The sequence below is a fragment of the Silene latifolia genome, chromosome Y, assembly GCF_048544455.1.
Source record: "Silene latifolia isolate original U9 population chromosome Y, ASM4854445v1, whole genome shotgun sequence".
In the NCBI taxonomy this organism is placed as follows: Eukaryota; Viridiplantae; Streptophyta; class Magnoliopsida; order Caryophyllales; family Caryophyllaceae; genus Silene; species Silene latifolia.
Window position 1 is genome coordinate 250,163,436 of NC_133538.1, and position 21,795 is coordinate 250,185,230.

General features: G+C 36.7%; 1 protein-coding gene across 2 annotated transcripts; it reads right to left on the minus strand.

Annotated features, from left to right (window-relative positions):
* Nucleotides 1-375: 375 nt before the first annotated feature.
* LOC141633949 (uncharacterized) lies at nucleotides 376-19,696 on the minus strand. Of its 2 annotated transcripts, none has more exons than XM_074446291.1 (9): nucleotides 19,453-19,696; nucleotides 19,126-19,268; nucleotides 3,694-3,796; nucleotides 2,508-2,611; nucleotides 2,180-2,281; nucleotides 1,734-1,892; nucleotides 1,491-1,547; nucleotides 1,354-1,390; nucleotides 376-812 (listed from the first exon to the last, which is right to left on the minus strand). In XM_074446291.1, the coding sequence occupies exons 2-9, from the start codon at nucleotides 19,249-19,251 to the stop codon at nucleotides 610-612; spliced, it is 891 nt and encodes a 296-aa protein (XP_074302392.1). In that variant the 5' UTR covers nucleotides 19,252-19,268; nucleotides 19,453-19,696; the 3' UTR covers nucleotides 376-609. The 2 variants fall into 2 exon arrangements, with proteins under 2 accessions (XP_074302392.1, XP_074302393.1); XM_074446292.1 differs by having other exon boundaries at nucleotides 19,126-19,263; nucleotides 19,453-19,690.
* Between the last annotated feature and the right edge of the window lie 2,099 nt (nucleotides 19,697-21,795).

Sequence of the window (21,795 nt, forward strand, 5' to 3'; positions counted from 1 at the left end):
CAGCCTCCAACAATCCCAAAGGCGGCCCAATGCACGATAGGATGTATGTTTCAAACTTCATCCTCCGCGAAAAAAGGTACCCTCGTGTCAAGAATTTGAACATCCAATTATGGCCCTTTAAAGCCCAAATGCAGCTTACTGAACAAGGGAGCATCAAGTCATGGACGGCCCTTGAGTTCCAACTTCCGACAGAGAATTGCTTGAGCCAGCTTATCGTGCGGTTTTAGTTGGTGGGGACGAGTCTCCGACTACCACCATTGGTGGGTACCCAAATCTCAAGACTGCCACTGAGACAGTAAAGGACTTCACCTGAATCTCGTACAAGTTAGCCTTAAGGATGCTATGTTAGGGGTAACGCCATCAGAACCAGAAGATGCGCAAATACATGATGGTGGTTGTATTAAGTATATCAAATACGGCCATATAAGTATAAGCAGAACCGCAGAAGTAAACAAACATATGAGTCATCAATATAGAGAGTTAGCTACCAGTTTTCATTTCTTTTTCTTGCCGTCTCTGCATATGAAGTAAGCTAAGCAATGCAACTTTCTTCTCAACTTTTGTATAATGCCACTAATCAGAAATAGTTGCACACAAGGGCAATTAAATTCAGGCAGCAACTATTTCATCTATACTAGCGAGCTCTTCAAACTGAGCTTTGGGCTCTAAGTCGATAAACTGGTTGGATTTACTAGCCAAATGCGAGATGCTGACCCTTCCTTCACACTTAATATAGTCAGCAACAGCTTGCATTTCTTCAAGAGAGATGTATATGTATTTCCCTCTATCATCCATGACACCTGAAAGCCTCCCTACAAATTTTCAGAAAGGAAAAGCATGCTTATTAGCAATATAGCATAAAAACTATAGAGCATATTGAAGATAAAATCAAGGCTACAATAATATGATCATTAATCAATTTATATTTTTTTTTAAAGGAGCCTTCTGAAGATATATGGAGGCCTTTCAATTCTTCGACTGCACACACAGGGAGATCTCACAGAATAAAATCAATAAACATATAGAGCAAATGCTTAAAACTTTGCTCGTATTGTCTTATGACTTGTACGGTGTGAACTCATCATATATGGAGTATATCTTACTGAATCATAAATACGGAGTAAACACACAAATGGCTTCACATGACGGAAATAATAGAATCGAACACATATTTGGCAACAACACAAGGTATATACCTTTCAGATTTCAGGCATAATAAAACCAAAGAAAGATAACTAGATGATGGGGACCTCCTAGATTGTTCAACTTTTATCGACATGGCAACCAGTAAATGTTAAAATAAAGAGTTAATTTGTACTGAGCATAAAACAAGAGAATGCTTCTGGTACATACCAATGCTTTCTAGTGAATTGATACGATTGATGCACTCCTGTTGATAGGAAATCACATGGCAAAGAAACGTTAAAAGCAAGAATTATAATTATATACTTCACGTCACTTTAAAAGGAGAAATAGATAAAACAACGTACCTGAGTCCTCATTCTAAACTCAGCAGCGAGGTCTTCCAGAGGGACGCATTTGTGTTTCTGGATTGATGAGTTAAGAAACAAGGCATTGAAGTAAAAAATAAACATTTGGTAGCTAAGGAATTATAGAGAAAAAAAAAAACAGGCATTCAACCCTAAATTCAGAACAAAGAGACTATCAAATCAAGTCCAACACACTAATCCACAATGTTGAAAAATAAGGTCATTAATCGTCCCAGGTTCTACCTTAATGTATTCCACAAAGTCAGCAAGCAAGTCCTGGTTCTCTTGTGCCTCGTTTTCAGTAGTGCCTTCAGCATCAATTGAAAATGCCCCTTTCCAGTTTTCAAACTCTAATGCAGCTGCTGCTTCCTCCTTAGCTTTCCGAGCCTTGGCTTCTTCTTCCTACACCAAAAGGACTATCTTTAGAAATACTTGAACTTTTTTAGTAGTAAATTTGAGGATCTGGAACTTGGATTCATGACGATGGGGGAAAGGAAGAGAAGAAAATTTATGTTCCAATCATGTACGCTGCTTTCCAACAAGATGTCAACTATAGAGTGATATTAGCACGGGTCTTGTGCACCAACACCAACAATCCAACACCAAGAGTTAAATGACGTCCTAGGAAACCATAATGCATAACGAAGGAACAGTTTTAAAAGACAAGCATAATAAAAACATAAAATTACCAGTTGGCGCTCTTGTGCTTCACGCTCCTCATCTTTCCTTCGCCGCGCTTCTGCATAGCGATCTTGCTTTGCTACCCTTGTATCACGTGGAGCTTGGTCAGCCTTGCCAAAAAAAAAAAAACTTAAGGGTGTCAAAAAAGTAATGGCAGTGGACGGAAAGTAATTTTGTCAAATAGATGAACAATCTTAGGCTATCAAACTTGGTAGTTGAGACAGGTATAGTAAATATCTTGCCCTTTACAATCCACATAAGAAGGCCATCACTACAGCTCAGACCAGAATATAATACATTTTTCATTTTTTAAAAAAGAAAAGGCATTTATCATACTTCTCTCTGCGCCTCCCGTTCTTGTCGCTTCTTATCTTTTTTCCTTGAACCCCTAGCTTCATCATGCATCCCAGCAGCTTCATCATCGCTCTCATCTAGAACATCTGCGTTTACAATATGAATGAACCATGACTCTGACAGTAGTTTTAAAAGATGCGAGACGCGCCAAGGCAAGAAGGACAAGTGGCGATGAGGTACAAAGCGAAGGAACATGCCACGCAGACATGAGATTCACTTTTTTGCAAACAAATTTCTATATTCAAAATAAATTTTTGAACATCATCTTTTATAGGATTTTTCTCTAGTGTGACTAATGGTATGTTTGGATAAGGGGATTTGGAGAGAAAGAAAGGGAAGGGAAATGGAGGTAGATGATGTCATTTGTCTGGTTAACAAAATAGAGGTGGATGGATTTGGAGAAGAGGGTGAATCCCTCCATTTCCCTCCCCCAAGGAAAATGAAAATCTATCCAACAAAGGAGATAATGGGACGGAAACCTTTCCCCCTCCATTCCCCCTTCCCTTCAATTCCCTTCCCTTCCCTTCCCCTCGCTTCCCTCCTACCCTATCCCTTCCCTTTCCCTATCCAAACAAGGCCTAAATCTTTTTTAGGATTTTAAAGAGTGTTAACATGTAAACGAGTAAAAGTTAGGGATAATGCCCAAAGGAAGGGAATAATAAAGAACTAGAAGGAAAAAGAGTGAAATTTTCATTGCACCAAAGAGGCGCACTTTAGGCGTACCAAGGCATTTTGGCAAGTGCCTCACTGAGCCTTGGGCCGGTGGGCGTCTTTAAACTAAAACTCCAAAACACTTCAGAACCTTCTATAAAATGCGTACAAGCTGCAACTGATTAAAATTTTGTACAGAAAGACTAGATAAGCTAAGTAAAATTATAACTTCGGCGTCCTCCAGCCAGTTAATTACCAAGGGGGTAAGGATCAACTAGCTTCTACCAACACTTCTTCGTTTTAAACCAAGTCGCTTAGATTGTTAGATGTCATGTAAACACGGTACTGAAGAATCAAAGATAGCTGAATAACATTCATAACAATCACACATTTACATTTGCTATACCACAAATTCACCCATTAACAAACTCAGAGACACATTGACTCCGCATAAACCCTAATCAGAAAAGGAAATGGGATATTCATATTACCAAACAATGAAACAATATAAACTAACCTTCGGTAGCTACTGCAGCTGACGACGTACTAGCTACAGAAGCTGGTCTTCGACGCATACGACGAGCACCAGTTGCTCTAACCACATTATCCCTCTGAGGAGCCTGGAACACTTACAGTCAACCCTATCAGCCTCAATACACATAAAACCTAATCCTACCCCCACAATACACGCTTAGGCTTTGTTTGGATTTTAGTTTGAAGAGGGGCAAGGCGCACTGAGGTGTAAACCGCACACCTTTTTGACACCAGGCGCCCTATTTTTAGTTACAAATTTGTGTTTTCCAACAACAACATCAGAGCCTTAATCCCAAAATGATTTGGGGTCGGCTGACATGAATCATCCTTTAGAAATTTGTATTTTCCAAAAAAAAAAAAAAAATTGGGCAAAACTTTTAAGAGTTTTCATGTTGGCTAACATGTATAGCAGTAAAAGTTGAGAATTATGGGGTAGGGGGAAATGGCATAATTAAAGATCTAGATGAACAAGATATGGAAAGTGCGTACTAGAGAGTCTTGTTAAGTGAGCCTCATCTAAAAGGTGCACCTAAAATGCATAGAGGCGTTTTGAATAGTGCCTCATCCATGACCCGCTTTAGGCACACTCGAGGAGCGCTTTTTTAAACTAAGCATTTGGATAGCGGAATTTGGAGGGCAAGGGAAGGGAGTAATGGATCCCTTCATTTCCCTTCTACAATGAAAAATTAAAATCCCTCCAACATAGGAGAGATTTGGGGGGGGGCCTCGACCTCCCTTCCCTTCCCTCCTCTTTTGGTTTTCAAACAAGGCCTTAGCATGTTTTTTAGCAAGAGATGATCAGAACAGACGATTATATATTTGTAGTTATCAACTTCATTCACAAAGCATGTAATCAGTACAAAAACAATAAGTAGCATTACTGATAGCTCATAAAGATGTTTATAGATATTGAACTTGAGTAATCACAATTCCATCCCGACACGTAAAATTCAATTACCGTCACTCATTCATATAGATGAACCTAGGTGATTCCAGCTAAAATATTAAAAAAAACTTTACCCAAAATTGGTGAAGACGAGTTGTCATTAGATCAAGATAACAGATTGAATTATTGAACTTGAGTAATCGCAATTGTTGGATTTGGACTTTCATTAGTCGGTTTTCTTATTTATAAAAACGGGTTAAATGTGACCGGTAAAGCCCACTACAGTTATATGATTCATTGGACCCAGGTCTGTCACAATCAGTACGGTTAAGTACATAGTGTGATGGTACTGATAAGTGTAGGGCCTGTTTATTATACAGTGGGCAGCTTGATGAGGGGGCCCAAATACAGTTCTATTCTATTATGGCTAGGTCTCTCTTCCTGTCTAGAATACCTCTAACCTATATAAATAGGTTATTGAGTTGACATGTCCCATTGATTGTCATCATAAGGAACCTAGAAGAGGGAGGAGAAGATCCTAGTATACTAATCATCTTATTACTTATTATTATTGTACGCTCCCGACAATCTGACTATTGCTTCCGCTAAAGGTATGTACCCTATACAATATGATCCTAATAATTAATCTTACATGTGGTCTCAGGATTGTACTAGGGTTTATTATTATTATTATTATTTTCATTTGATCGGTATAATTAATATTAATTGGGGTATCCGATATCGTGGTTGTGCATGGTTATAAGTTTGAATAGAAACCCATTGTTATTGACTATAAATTACGGAGTACTTAGTATGAAATATTGTCAATGAAATATTGTCGGTTGGTTTGTCATGCTTTGGAGTTTCCTTGTTTTGTATGGAACACAAAATATATCAATCATTAATCGTGTTTTGTGTTTTTGTCCTTTTCATGATTGATGAAATTTTATTCAATTTGTGTTTAAGCTTGGCGGTCTAATTTAGTTCCTCCTTTCTTCCTCTTCGGTTCAGTGTATCATACGTAGTCAGTAAAGAAAAACATAGCATGTGCAATGAAATTAAGTCGTGATATTCTCTGCCTTTGCACTTTGTTATTAGATTTTGATGAGTGTTGTACTTATTTGACCCGCAATAATTTTAACATGAAAACGAATGCTCAATGACAAATAACATGCCGCTCATTTAATATTGACAAAGTTCAAAACTGGAAATAGCATGTATGTAAATATATGGGTATTGTTTCGGTGATTTATTTTAATTGCGGTGGGTAGCTTGGCCAAAGCGGGCTATCTATCAATATTTAAAATAAATCATAAGGATTCCGGAATGTATGTTTGTGCTTCTTAAATTAGTTTGTATAATTTCCTGCCCAAAGGGGGAAGTTGTATAAGTTAATTTGAGTAAGTGGTTGAGTAAATACAAGTGTAATAATTTAATTTCTTGGAAATTTATCTGCCCAAAGGTGATTTATTTTTGAGAAATTTCCTTGTCTATTTACTTGGAGGTAGTTATTATGTCTTGTGTATTCTGCCCAATGGGGAATGCATAAGATATAATATGAATTCCTGTTGGAGGTAGTTATTATGTTTGTGTATTCTGCCCAAAAGGGGAATGCATAAAATATAATATGAATTCCTGTCAGAATATTGCGACTCCCCTAGCATATTCTTGTGCAAAGTTATAAGTAAAGTATACCCATATCATGCTAATATTTGTCCTTAACTATTATTTGAGTTAGCAAATTTTCTTTGAGCAATCAAATTTATTCTATTACGAGTCTCAATGAGAAAAATTTTGTTAAGTTAAAGGTGATTGGCCGTCAGTGGATTTGATTAAAATATGTATATATAGACTTAACGGAGTACAAAACCCCTTTACTCGTACATGAGAGTAGTCAATCTTCAAATGACTGTCACCTTAGTATGTGGGAAATGGTACATGAATTGTTTATGTTGATAATGATGAATTCGATGTCTGGGAATTTCAAGCTTTTGTAATGGGATTCGATCTGTTTAGAAACTAAAGAATTTAAATAATAATAATAATAATAATAATAATAATAATAATAATAATAATATATATATATATATATATATATACATATATATATATATATATATATATATATATATATACATATATATATATATATATATATATATATATAGATTTAGGATCCGGTGAGAACGAGCATTCGATGAGAACGGTGAGAACGAACTACAACCATTGGATTTAAAAACAATCCAACGCCTAAGACTAGTGCACCTAACCCACGTATCATTATTCATTTGTGTATAAAACATTTATCTTATCCCAACTTAATCTTCCTTAACGCCATCCACCACTAGCACACATTCCGATCAGCCACAACCATGACCAGACGCCGCAACCACCATTACCAGACGCCGCCGACCTCCATCACCACCAGTCGGACGTTTCCTTTGTGACACAACTCCTGCTCTCATTCTCTTTCTCTTCTCTATCTCTACTCCCGCCATCGTTCCGACGGAGGTTAGACCACCGAGATTCCTTCGGCGACGCTGCCGACGACGTCTCTGACCACCGTGTGCGACTTTCACGAAGATCGACGACAATTAATCTACACTAATTATTGATGTATCTAGTCACTAATTTAATTTATATGTAACATAGATACACACAATTAGTTATTAGGTACATCAAAACTGGTTTGAGATACATCAATATGGAAATCAGATACATTAATTTTCCTATATTTGTTTTGATGAATCATAATATTGCAGGTATCAAGTACTTATTGAGCTGTAGTGCAATGATTAAAAAATTAAGCCTTTATCTGACTTTGAGCAATTTGTATGGTTGTACGCAATTATGCTAACAGCAACATTTGTGAAAGCATTCAATAAAAAACATAATTTAATGTTTCTTGTTTTTTGTGTATTTGCAGGCATTAATTTGATGTGGCAACAAATTAACGTAGTCTGGTTAATTGTTGCAGCACTTGGCAATAAATTCTACTGGTTAATTGCAGCGGCACATAATGTGTTCTTCGGCATCGCTGGTGGTAGCAGCAAGCCGTGGTGGGCGGCGTCAGGTGGTGGTGGCTATTCGTGGTGGTCGTTGCTGATGGTGATTGTAGATGGGGATGAGTTGGATTAGATTTGGGGTAGAGTTTGTTGTTGATCATTCCATCAATAACACATTTGTGTCATATACCCACTTTAGTCATTGTACTTCTCAGAAATAAGTACTAAGTACTTTGTTACATGACTGATCTCGGTATTCAAATGCAGAGAGGCCACACTCGCGATTATGAAGCTGAGGAATTCGGTGGATAAAAGGAGTCTTCATACTAACAAATTGATGGATCACTCAACATTCCCAAAAGTTGCTTAATTACCCCCCATATTTTCATTTAGATGAATGTGTGCTCCATTTCCCCTTTCTCATCAATTCGAGCCCTTTTGTGTCAAGATTTGCCTCAGTCATATGAACCCTCGCCGGTGGTAACTCCGACAGGCTCGTTGCATCTACCTCACCTATTCCCTTCCTTGGTTTCCCACTTATGACGATGTATCTACACTATTTTTTTATGTATCTAACCACTAATTTAATGTATCTACCACTAATATACAAAATTAGTTTTCAGATACATTAAAATTGGTTTGAGATACATTAAAATAAAAACCAAGTACGCTAATTTTGTTTACACTAATTTCGGCAGCGGGATCGGAAAACAAAGATGGTGCGAGTTGTTTAGGGAGGTTGGTTTTTGCTTGCGTATGATCTGCGTGGCCCTCGATGAAAAATATCGTCCCTGGCGACTACTACCCCGGACCCAGACGACGCCGACAAATAGTCGGCCACCATCGCCGTCCCCTAATTTATATTCCGCAAATCTTCTACCATTGTCAGCCTCACCCGATGATGCCCACCACTAACCACCGCCGTGATGTCGCCTCAGGAATCACGGTGATCGAAACTTCTTCGGTGACTAATCTGCATTTTGGGATGATGATGATGATGACGTTAAGGGGGTAAGGAATGACGGGGAGTTTCGATCAGAGATGATAATGATTAGTTTTGTGTGAGGTCTGTACAACGCGGGTCATTGATTTATTTTAATTAGTGAGTCGTTCTCACCTTTCTCACCGAGTGTTCGTTCTCACCGGATCTTATATATATATATATATATATATATATATATATATATATATATATATATAAAGGTCTGAAAATTGGGGAACTAATGGACTGTCTCATTAATTTAAATCATGTATGATGGGATTAGTAGTATTAAAGTCCATATTCTTAAGGATATCGGAAATCGCCTTACTAAAGATAAAGTACTAGTTGTGGAGTCTTACCTCGAAGGAATCACTTCAAAATAGCTTACTACCCGGAATCACTTCAAAATAGCTTACTACCCCAAACTGATACATGGACCGTCAATGACTTATTTTATATGGGTGAGTATTTAAGAGAAAATAAGGGAAGAAGTTGTGAACTTACTCATTATTGAGCCATTATTTTCAAAGGGGAGGTCAGGTAACATTTATATAAGAACACTAAAGAGAATAAGTTCCAAAAGAACAAGTTTAACCCTTAGCACAAACTTGGTCTCTATCAAAAGTATAGTCCGCGTCTGTAATACTACGGTTTTATGTGTCTTAGGGTACTCTATCGAGTGGGGCTTACTTACTCTGTTGAGTAAGTAGCTTTTTACGCAAAACAGTAGTTGCCTGTAGGGTACTCGATCGAGTAAGCTTAGCACTCGATCGAGTAAGTGAGTTATACGGGCTGATTTTGACGGGTTTTGTTAATGCTGCGAGATTAGTATAAAAGGATGTCCGTCACTTTACTTAATCTCTTTTAACTATTCTAAAACCTAATTGAGAAGAAGAGGAGTTACGTAGCTTGATTGTCATCGCATTGTTAACAAATCCCAAGGCTAGGAGTGTCGGATTGCATTGTTCTTTACACCATTGTGATCCTTGTGTCGAGGGTAAGCTTTTTATATAAATTTTATAATGTTTTGTTAAGATTGGTGAAACCCTATTTGGGTGATTTGGGGGTTTTGGGTGATTTATGTGAATATGGTTGTGATTGTATGTATGTATGTATGTATAGGAGGAGAATTCGTTGAGGAGAGATTCTGACTTAGCTGCTTGATCGTTTGTTGGTGTTGCTTTTCAGGTAGGGTTTCCCTACTCAGCATTAGTTACATAATGTGTGGTGATGGTGGTTGTGATTAAAGATTGATTGTATTGTTGAGTTGTTAGACGGTTGTTGTTTTCATCTTTGTTGATTGGTTTGACCATCTGTGATCTTGGGCGCCCCTGGCTGAGTGGAGTCACTTGCGGGAGTGGCTTCACGGCCTTGGTTCGCCGTCTGTGAAACCCGCCACAGGAGGGGATGTGCACATTAAGGAAACTTGGGTTTATCGCTCAGTGGTGATGAACGGGGATTTGGTGGGTACAGCTGCGGTCTCCCACTGACGGTGTGGATTACTTGTTGCGATGGGTACTCTGGCAGGGTTGTGTGGAGATTGGTTATGGAGACTGGAGAATTGTTGTGTTGTTGAGTTGTTTATGCACTTGTTCGTTGTGGCTTTGTTTTATGTAATTAGTACTGACTCCGATTAAATGTTTTAAAAACTGTGGTGATCCATTCGGGGGTGGTGAACAGTTATTGAGCAGGTATGAGACGATGCATATGGGATAGCTGGGATGAGTCACCACGATGTAGTTTAGAAGTCTTCCGCTGTGTCAGACATTTTTTTATAGTTTTGATATTAGACAGTTTTGAGAATCTTGTATTTCTTTTTATCAGTTTTGGAGTTGGCATATAATCACTTTAAACTTTATTACTATTTAAGTATGTTTCTTTATTGTCTTTTGATTATCATTGCCTCGGGGAACCGAGATGGTGACGTTCGCATACCTTAAGTGGTCCTGGTAAAGCACTTGGAATATGGGGGTGTCACAAAGTGGTATCAGATCGACGATCTTGAAACCTGTAACCAATGAACCTAATGAACATAGGGAGTCAAACTAAAATGAACCCGGGTAGGAATTGTAGGAGCTACTGCAAAGACTTGGGAGACGTCCTAAAGTCGCGAATTCGCCCTACAATTTTGAACTGGTCACCATAGGATGTGAGTCGGGATCGTTGTGTGTTTACCTTGTGTGCTATGTATGCATATAATAATGAGTTGTATGAATCGGTGGATGCATGTATGTGGAGGATAGGAGATGTATAGTAAAGGAAGATGATGATACGATTATATATGTTGTTGGTTGGATATATGAATGGCATGTTGGATGATTTATGATCTGACATAATAAGCAACATGTGAATAGGAATGTTGTGTCGTATACGTATATTGTGTTTGCGTAAAGTCATATAATGAAGTTATATATCTGTTTATTGTTGTTTCATATGCACGTGTTGAATGAATTAATTGAAAAAGATGGAGTGACAATTGCATGAGAGTATGAAATTCGTAATTAAGAATATGTTTACGTGACGAAGGGGAGTTGTAATAGAGTTGTATTAGTAACATGGGAATAGAATTTGTAATGTATAAGTATGTGATGTTTTACGAAAGGTTATAAAGTTAAAGCATGCGGGTAGTACCTGATTAATAAGTTCAATGTTATATGAGCATGATAGATGTTATTGTTTGGTTTTGGTAGGTAGTAACATGTGGTTAGGGATGGTGGTTTTACAAGTATCGAGTCGCTTTTGTTCACCTTGATGATGTTTAAGTTGTTTGAAAGAGAAAATCAAATAGCTATTTTGTCTGTTTATAGAGAGGTTGTCTTTAAACTCTTATAACTTGAGAAGCATAAATGATTTTGATGTGATTCCAATTGGAGGCGGTAGCTTATTCTTTTACGATTCTAAAGATAGGTTACACGCCCAAAATGACCAAGAAATGAGTGAGTTATGACCGTTTTATGAAAATTGGACAGTGCTGAGAAATGCGTAGGGTACTCGATCGAGTGGCCCTCACTCGATCGAGTGCACCTCTTGTTACTCGATCGAGTAACCCTTACTCGATCGAGTAGCACTGGTAATTTTTTTTTACGTGTCTCTGACCTTCACCTACTCGATCGAGTAAGTCACACACTCGATCGAGTGACTTGTGCTCGATCTAGTGACTCCTGTTTTGGGTCATATGTTTATCTTTTGACTTCGTTGCCTATTATGTTTAATTCAAAGGTGTTCTTTTGCTTTCTTATGCATTGCTTTACATGTGTGTCAGTCTTTGCGTAAGTTACCCAATCTTATGACGTAAGGAGTGGCACCTGTGGTGAGTATATGAGTTCGGTGGGGAGGACATGAGTTATATGCAGTTGTGATAGGTAGTGGAAAAGAAAAGGAAGATTGGTAAGGCTTATTAAGGCATGGAGCATGTTTGTGAAATGAGATGAGTGATATGATTGTGAGTAATGTTTTAAAAACTGTGGTGATCCATTCGGGGGTGGTGAGCAGTTATTGAGCAGGTATGAGACGATGCGTATGGGATAGCTGGGATGAGTCACCACGATGCAGTTTAGAAGTCTTCCGCTGTGTCAGATATTTTTTTATAGTTTTGATATTAGACAGTTTTGAGAACCTTGTATTTCTTTTTATCAGTTTTGGAGTTGGCATTTAATCACTTTAAACTTTATTACTATTTAAGTATGTTTCTTTATTGTCTTTTGATTATCATTATCTCGGGGAACCGAGATGGTGACGTTCGCATACCTTAAGTGGTCCTGGTAAGGCACTTAGAGTATGGGGGTGTCACAGCGTCATACTTCTAAGAGTAATGTGGTTAAGAGTAATAAAGAATCTAGTATTACTATTGGACTTACCTATTGGTTTTGCGACCAGACTGGCCATAAATTGATAAAATATTTAAAATACAAAGTCTAGTTAGCAAGGATAATGACACATAATTTATTGGTCTTAGTTTGTTTTGAATCATTTTTAGTAATGTCACCTCATTCTTGATGGTTAGATAGTGGATCATTTGTTTATATTTGTATTCTCCTTAAAGGATTCCAAAATAAATAAACATCAAGTGAGGTTATAGTCAGCGTGTCCGCAATGAATGGCGGGAAACTTGAATACTTGATGTGGTTTTCATCAGAACAGTTGTCTTAAGGCTTAGTTCAGGATTTTATTTGACTCTAGAAAATTTTCTTTATGTGTCGTATATGAGACGAAATTTGATTTCTATTTCGCAATTTGACATGTGTGGATTTCGTTTGGTCACTTATAATTAAAAGTTTGAATTATTTTATAGCTCTCATATGATTGGAAATTCTTTCCTTTGTGATGATTTGCATTAATTGGATTGGATTTGATTTCCCATGATATTTTCTTGAATGTTGAGAGTGTTGGAACTAAATAAATAAATAAATAAAGATTGACCAAAGAATTTTTTATTTTTTTTATTTTATGGCATAGGATTTTTAGCCATGTTTCCAAAGAGAAAATTCATGGACTTGTTAAATGTGAAATCGTATCTGAACTTAATTTTAAGGAACTCTTAAAAGATATTCACACTAACATTAGTGAACCACTACTATTTGTGGAAAGACGTTATATATCACATTCATTGATGGTGGTTATAGATGTAGTTATGTTTACCTTATAAGTAGTAAGTCTAAGGCTCTTGTTGAGTTCACGTTATTTATTGTCAAGGTTTAGAGCTTGTTAAATACAGTATGACTAATAAGAACGCGAGATAAAACCGAGATGGTGAGTTGTTATGATAAACGAGATTTTTTGTTGAATGGTTATTGTTAGACTATATACACTATGTCAAATCTTCTTGAACTAATTGTAGTGAGAAGGATAGGGTGAGGAGTTTGATTCAAGATACAAATTAACAGATTTTACCTAAGGTAAAGCTTTTACATCTACCTTATATACCTTGGACCCAGTACCTAACAACTTTAATTTGTTTTTTGAAGTGTTTTTTGAATTATGGATGGAAAAAAGTCGAGTTTGAACAGTTTAGAGTGTGAGATTGTCAGTTAAGTTGAGAATTTATATTTGTAATCCTTCCGGAAAAAATTTTGATCCTAAAACCACTCCTAAATTCTTTGTTATTTATCCTGTAAATTTTAAAGTTTAAGATTTGTAGAGTATATAACAGTTAAATTTCTAGAGAATGGCTTAGAGACCTATTGTTGTAACAGAAGGCCTGTTTATCTCATCATGAGTTTGTTAGTCTTTTATTTATGCATTAGAAAAATATTTATTCTTCTTTTTCTAATGGGGGAAGTATGATGACCAATAATGTTATTTCAGAACCCTTATGTTGTTGCACATTTTAAAGTGTTTTCAAAAAGGCATAAAACATTTAACTATGGTGATTTTGTTGTCTATATCGGGGAAGTTGATTATGACTTGAGTGAAATAGTTAAGACTATAACTTATAAACAAGGTATTTATTTTGTGCAAGCAGATAAATCACAAGGAGGTTATATATGTATGATGAGATGCAATCGATAAGATACATAATAAAGTTTAGGAGTTAATTGTCAATCCAGTGGATTTTGTTTTATTTTTTTCTTAATCCAGTTAGGTGTGTGAAAGATATGGACGACAAGGTTCTGGTTCAAGATAACGAAATAAAGGCTAGATGGAGTTCTTACTTTGATACTTTATTTATTCAATGGACATCAGGAACAAGGTTTTGGGGATGTAGAAGTAACACCAAGCATGGTTAATCGGGAATTTGTGCGTAGAATACAAAGAGTGAAGTTAGAAAGGCATTAAGGAAGATGGGGTCAAAGAAAGCAGACGGACCGGATGGTATACCCATAGAAGTTTGGAGGTGCTTCGGGGAGAAAGGGATTGAATGGCTAACCATGCTCTTCAACAAGATTTGGAGGAACAACAAGATGCCATCAGCTTGGAGGAGAAGCACTCGTCCCTTTGTACAAGAACAAAGGTGATGTTCAAGAGTGCTCCAATTATCGAGGAATTAAACTTATGAGTCATACGATGAAGTTATGGGAGCGGATAATCGAGCAAAGACTTAGGAGATGTGTAGACATCTCGGATAACCAATTTGGATTTATGCCCGGGAGATCGACTATGGATGCGATTTTTATCATGAGACGGTTGATGGAACACCATCGGGACAAGAAGGACTTGCATATGGTGTTTATTGACTTGGAAAAGGCATATGATAGGGTACAAGAGAAGTACTTTGGTGGGCTTTAGCGAGAAAGGGTGTGTCTCGAAAATATATTGACCTCATAAAGGACATGTATGAGGGGGCTAGTACAAGTGTTCGCACTAATGTTAGGAGAACGGAAGAATTTCACATTACCATCGGGGTGCATCAAGGTTCCGCACTTAGTCCTTTTCTCTTTGCTATAGTTATGGATGAGTTAACAAAGGATATTCAGGACGACATCCCTTGGTGTATGATGTTTGCTGATGATATTGTGTTGATTGATGAGACAAAAGAGGGGGTGGAGAGAAAGTTGGAATTGTGGAGGCAGACTTTAGAGACTCGTGGGTTTAGGCCGAGCGAGGAGAGTAAGGCGAGTATTTGAGGTGTCGTTCACTAAAGTGGCGGGGTTGAGATCGACAGAGGCGGGAAGTATTATTTTCGATGGGAATGTTGTTGAGGGGTCAGATTTCTTCAGATATCTAGGATCTATTATTAAAAAAGATGGGGAGTTAGACGGAGATGTGGCTCAAAGTATTAAAGCGGGATGATTGAAATGGAAGAGTGCTTCAGAGTTTTTATGCGATAAAGATATGCCCCAAAGATTAAAGGGAAAATTTTATCGCACGGCAATTAGGCATGCCTTACTTTACGGTTCCGAGTGTTGGGCCGTGAAACATTGCCACATTCAAAAGATGAGTGTGGCGGAGATGCGTATGCTGAGGTGGATGTGCGGACATACAAGGAAAGATCGATTAAGGAATGAGGTCATTCGGGAAAAGGTAAAAGTGGCGCCAATAGAGGACAAGATGATGGAAAACCGACTAAGATGGACGCAGCAGCAAGGAGGCTGGAGACTTGAAGAACAGAAAAGGTCCCTAGAGGTCGAGGAAGACCGAGACAGACATGGTTGAGAGTGATAGAGCATGATATGAGATTTTTGGGGCTTGAGGAGAGTATGGTGACGGAGAGGGCACAATGGAGGGATACATGTGGATTTTTAGTTTTTTTTTGACATATTTAGTGTTTTTTATTTAATTTACAAATTTAATTATTTGTTCTTCTCTCCTTTATTACACTTTTTTACCAACCACTTTCTTATATATTTTACTTGGTTTACTTTTAAGGCATTCCGGATCCTTAATTCTATTTCGGTTTTCAAAAGCATTTTAATCTTTTCTCTCGATTTAAATTTTAAGTTTTTATAAAAGAAATCCGGAATTCGATTTTAAAACCCGTAAGTTTACCTTGACTTTGCATTACATTTCCGCTCTTCCTTTTGTTTTTCATTTTCCCTTTTCTATTCGCATTTTGAGGTGTGCGTTCACCCATGGACAGTTCTAAAGGATGATTCATGTCAGCCGACCCAAATCATTTTGGGATTAAGGCTCTGATGTTGTTGTTGTTGTTGTTAATCCAGTCGGGTGTAAAGTGAGAGATTTGTGACAAAGGGTTATACTAAAGAGAAGGTGTGAATTTAAATAAAATAGTTTCACCTATTACTTCAAAGGATTCTTAGGTCTTTCATTGTTCATGATTTAATGTTATATTAAAATGGATATTCTCATTGTTCTTTTTTGAATGATTTTGTTGAGAAAGTTAAAGAACATATGGTATGTAAATTGAAGAAATCAATTTATGAATTGAAACAAGTTTCTTGTCAGTGGTATATGAAGTTTTATAAGTTTGTGAAGTCTAATGGACTTGTTGAAATGTTAATGATATTTGCATATATATTACAAGATCAGTGGAAGGATATTGAATTGATATTCCTTGTTCTTTATGTTGATGATATTTTACTTGGTAGTAATGATCTTGGTTTGTTGCATGACACAAAAGCAAATCTTTTCATTGTCTTCGACATGAACGATTTGGGGGAAGAATGTTTGTGCTTGGTATTAAGATTATGTGTGACATGTCTAACAGAATGTTAGCTAGGATTATCTTAAGGGAGAAATAATGTTGAATAACCTGGTGTAACTCTCATATCTAAAAGTGACAATTTAAGTAAGAATGAATGTCATCCTTAAAGTAGACTTGATGAGAACACTATGTAGGAGATTCCTTATGATAGTGTTGTTTATAATTTGATGTATATTGAAGTATGTATTAGAACTTGGAGGCTGTGTTTGATGATATGAAATCCGGTATAGGATTTGTTTTTATGTTAGTTGGTGGTGTTATCTCTTGAAAGAATATATCTAGTTGTCTACCTCTGTTATGGAGGCAAAGATTACAGCCTGTTATATATCCACTCACCATGTTAAGAAATTGAGAAATTACGTCTATAGCTTTATGGTCATTCTTCATATCACAGAAGCTATCACTATTAGTTGTGATGATAGGGATTTAGTCTTATGCACTAATAAGAATGTAAAATCTGGCAAATCTAAGTGGTTTTATTTGAAGATTCATAAAGTCGAAAATTGGGTCAAAGAGATGATTGCAGACTCGTTGACTAAAGAACTCAGGTCTATTGAGTTATTAAAAGCATGTTGAAAATATGAATCTTGTGATTTCTTTTGATGCATTGAATTAGTGGGAGTTGTAATTGAGATATTTTGGTACTTAAGGTACTATATGCTTTCAGTGATAAGGTTGATGTTTTAATTCTCACTAGGTGTATGCATGTTAAATACTCCCTCCAATTTCCTATTATCTTCCCTCTTTCTTTTTTCACACAAGTTTGATTATCTTCCCTCTTTCCTTTTTTGGTAAGTTTTATTCATTTTTTTATTAATTTCTCTCTCCTAAAAAATCAACAACTCTCATTACTTTATCTATTCTTTATTCATCATTCATTCTTTATTATTTTCTCTCACCTATAAATTTCACAACTTACAATACTTTATTCTACTTTATTCCTTCTTTCTTCCCCTTTCTTAATTTTTGTGCCCAAAAGAAAGGGGAAGATATAAGGAAATAGGAGGGAGTATAAGCTTAATGCATGTATGATTATTGTTATAGTTCAATTTGTGTCTCGTTAAGAGATGTTCTGCATTAAAGTTTTTACCCTTTAGTGGGTGTATTTTGTCCTGTAATGGATGTTGGCTTTTGAGCCATTGCCAGTTGTGGTGTATTTGCCCTTTAGGGGTGTAGTTATCCTTTAATGGACGTTGGTTGTTCAGCTATTGCCTGTTTTAGCGTATTTACCCTTTAATGGGTGATTTAATCTCTAATGACTATAAATATACCTTTAAGTGGTATTTACCTTTTAAGGTAATTAAGGGGAATACTTCTTCGGAACTTGGTCTTGTTTGAGACCGTGACCGAATGTGGTTAAGCATGCTCATCTTAAAGTTTGGATCTATTATGCTAAACCACACTATACTTTGTCATACTTGGGACTCATGTCGGTAAGCTTTTGGTGTTGTGATCATGGAAGGTCTTGTTTGACTTTAACTGTACTATGTCCGCCATGATTCACACTAAATTGCTTATTGGACCAAGTTCTATTGACTGGGATGTTTATATGGCCATGTTGTTCAACCAGAGAGTCGTTTTACAAAATAAAGGTTTTCGAAATATTTTCGTAAAATAAAACTTCTTTTAATAAAACCAACAAATGTCGCCCAAGTGGGAGAATGTTGGATTTGAACTTTCATTAGTTGGTTTTCTTATTTATAAAAACGGGTTGAATGTGATCGGTAAAGCCCACTACAGTTATATGATCCATTGGGCTTATGTCTGTCTCAGTTAGTACGGTTAAGTACATAGTATGATGATACTGATAAGTGTAGGGCTTGTTTATTATACAGTGGACAGCCTGATTCTGATTGGGGGGGCCCAAATACAGTTCTATTATGGTTAGGTCTCTCTTCCTGTCTAGAATACTATAAATAGGTTATTGGGTTGACATGCCCCATTGATTGTCATCATAAGGAACCTAGAAGAGGAAGGAGAAGATCCTAGTATATCTTATTACTTATTATTATTGTACAGAGGGAGGAGAAGATCATAGTATACTAATCATCTTATTACTTATTATTATTGTACGTTCTAGACAATCTGACTATTGCTTCCGCTAAAGGTATGTACCCTATACAATATGATCCTAATAATTAATCTACAGCAATTTCATGTCACGTTCAATGGTCGGTTGTCCATTGAACATTGAAAATTGAAAATTCTGAAATTTTTAATTCAGATTTTCGAACTTTTTTCTAGTTTCCCTTATTGCATTACTAGTTTGCCCCCCAACTACAAATCCTGATTCCACGGCTGATTGCAACCCAGTTAAGCGAGATTTAACGAGCGATACACACAACAGCATCCCATCATAGATTCATATGATTAGTAAAAGTAAACATAATTCCGATAAAATAACATTATTAATAAAACAAAGCTAGAAACTTTAGCTAAACCTGAGGTTGTTCAACATGCAAATGAGCAGCAGCAGCAGTAGAATCGTGACGACGTTTCCAGAAATACAAAGGAATTAACGCAACTATAAGCAGCATAGATAGTATTGCCACCAATAGATCATCCATCTTCAATATCTACTAAACTGCCCACCAAATATTACCATTAAAATCAAATACACGTCATTGTAAGACTCCCTAATTGGCTTTAATTAGATTAAATTCAACAGAGATTTCCAGAAAAAACACCTAATTATGTTCCTATTAAATTAAAACCCAGCACTTTGGGATATGATTATGTAATTATGAAAGGAAATCAAAAGACTTTACCTGATTAACAATGGAATTACTGAAATTGGAAGGGATGATCAGTGAAGTTGAGAGTGTATGAGTTGAAGCAGAAGGTGTACATACAAGGTGTTGAGCTTTGAAGGCAACACGTTTCGAACTTTTCTATTGACGTTTTTTGAATGCTTTGATTGGGTTCATGCTGAATAACAGTCGAGATGTGTCAACATTAGATGACATTTTAGGGTGTGTTTGATTTGTGTCGCTAGTGTATCAAGTTAAGTGTATCAAGTTATCAACCTACTGTGTATTTTATCTTACTAGTTGGTTGCACGGTCCGTCGTTGCCCAAGTTATTTTAACCGTTTACGTTTTAAATGCATAATAACGAATCTTAATTTGGTTTGATTTTCTATACATTTTGAGTGAAGATCAGAATGAAATTCTTGTTGTTATAATTTTTTAGATGTTCGAATCAATTACAAACAAGATCACATACGTAAATATTTTTTTTTTTTTTTGATAGAATACGTAAATATTTCGTATCTAACTTTGTTGGGAAATACGATCTGGTTCGGTTGTTTGTACATGTTGAGTTTCGATCATAATGAAACTCTTGTTGTTATATTATTTTGATGGTTGAATCAATTGCAAACAAAATTATAACCATTCGTAAATAATTTGTATTTAACTTTGCTGAGAACATGAATATCCGAATATAACTACACTTTTTGTTTAGATGGTTAATTGTTAAAGAAGGCGATTACATGAAATACTTAAGACATTAGTATTATATTGTACTTTGCGAAGTAACGTAAACATCACATCTCCTCCTCCCCTTCCTCCTCATACTAATGGCTCTTATCCCTTTAACCCTCCTTACTCCTCCTCTTCCTTCTCCATTTCCCCAACCTTCCTCACCCTCTACTATGTCATCTTCTTTATCTTCCTCTTTTCTCTTCAACGCCGTCGCATCCTAAACCACCTTCTCTTCTTCAACCTCGTAGTCCTCCTTCCCTTTCCCCTTTCTCCTTTCTTATACCTTCTATGTTTTCCTATCCTCTTCTTAAGTATTCTTTATTTCCCCTTCTCCTCCACTTGCTCTCATATTACTTCTCCTATTTTTCGAAGTACTCCTCCATATATTTCGCTTTCTCGTCCCCCCCCCCCCCCTCTTCCTCTTTCCCTTTTCTCTTATCATCCGCATCTTTTCATTTTCCCCTCTCTACCTCCTCTTCTTTACCCTTACTCTTTCTCAACCTTCATTCCTTTCCCCTTCCTCCCCCCTTATACCTTCCATTTACCCCCCCCCCCCTCCACTTGTTCTTATATTATTACTCCTCCCATTTTTCCTCGTGCTACTCGTCCCACCCCCTTCATCTTATCGTTAACATTCTTCCATTTCCCTCTCCTTACCTCCTATTACTTCCCTTTGTCCTCTTCGTCGACCTCCATCCCTTTCCCCTTTCCCCATTTGTATTGTCCGACTTCCCCTTCTCCTTCTACTATTTATCCTACTCCCCTTACCTCTTCCCCCTTCCCCTCATTCGTCAATCCCTTCCCCTCGTTCTCTTCCCTCCCCCTTTTTTTTCTCTTCACTCCTCAAGTCCTTCCCCTCAGTCTTTAATCACTTCCCCTTCTCCTTCTACTAATTTAGACGCTTATATTAGTAACATAATATTGTAAAACTTTCTTATTAGCCTCACATTGTCAAATACTCAAATTATGATTAAGTTAGTTGACAAACAAAATAACGTATCCGTTCAAATATCTCTTACATATAGTCTTGATCTCAGTCGTAGACTTGTAGCTGGATCCTCATCGTTATGTTTTAGATGTGGCTGTATGTTTTAATCAATCACAACATGTGACCTTACCTCATTACAAATATCCCTTAATATAATCATGCAATTGTTTTTAGCTTGCATAGTCGTATTATGCTTATCTTAATTGACGAATAAAATCACAATACCATTTATCGATTTTCGTTCTGACCTTCAAATTATATGGCTATAACTATATTTTGGACATTAAATTTGAATTTGGCTATATACAAATCGGTCCCATTAAAGGTCACATAATCACATTTAACTAACTAATTGATGATGGTGTAGGGTACCAATTTAATAAGTAATAGAGAAATGACAATTTAAATAAAAGTTGAGAAATTCTCGGGTCAACTAATATACTAATATCCACAATCAAATAATCAATTGCCATCCATAATCAAATTCAACTTTAACTCTTGAGTACTAAATTGTTAAAGCCGAGTTGCAATTCGTTCTTACTCGTAATCATTTATCTCGAGTCAGCGATAATAGAAGATTAACTAACGAACAACCTAATCCACGCGTCTAGCGATAATAAGTAACGTAACTAATGAACC

What these genes read in the sequence shown, in the direction of transcription:
- LOC141633949 (XM_074446291.1), bottom strand. Translation starts at nt 19,251, where the DNA reads ATGGATGATCTATTGGTGGCAATACTATCTATGCTGCTTATAGTTGCG. An exon ending in ACTTTGTGGAATACATTAAG is followed by an intron (nt 1,548 to 1,733) that starts GTAGAACCTGGG and finishes TCATCAATCCAG; the next exon opens with AAACACAAATGCGTCCCTCT. An exon ending in CAATTCACTAGAAAGCATTG is followed by an intron (nt 813 to 1,353) that starts GTATGTACCAGA and finishes GAAAATTTGTAG; the next exon opens with GGAGGCTTTCAGGTGTCATG.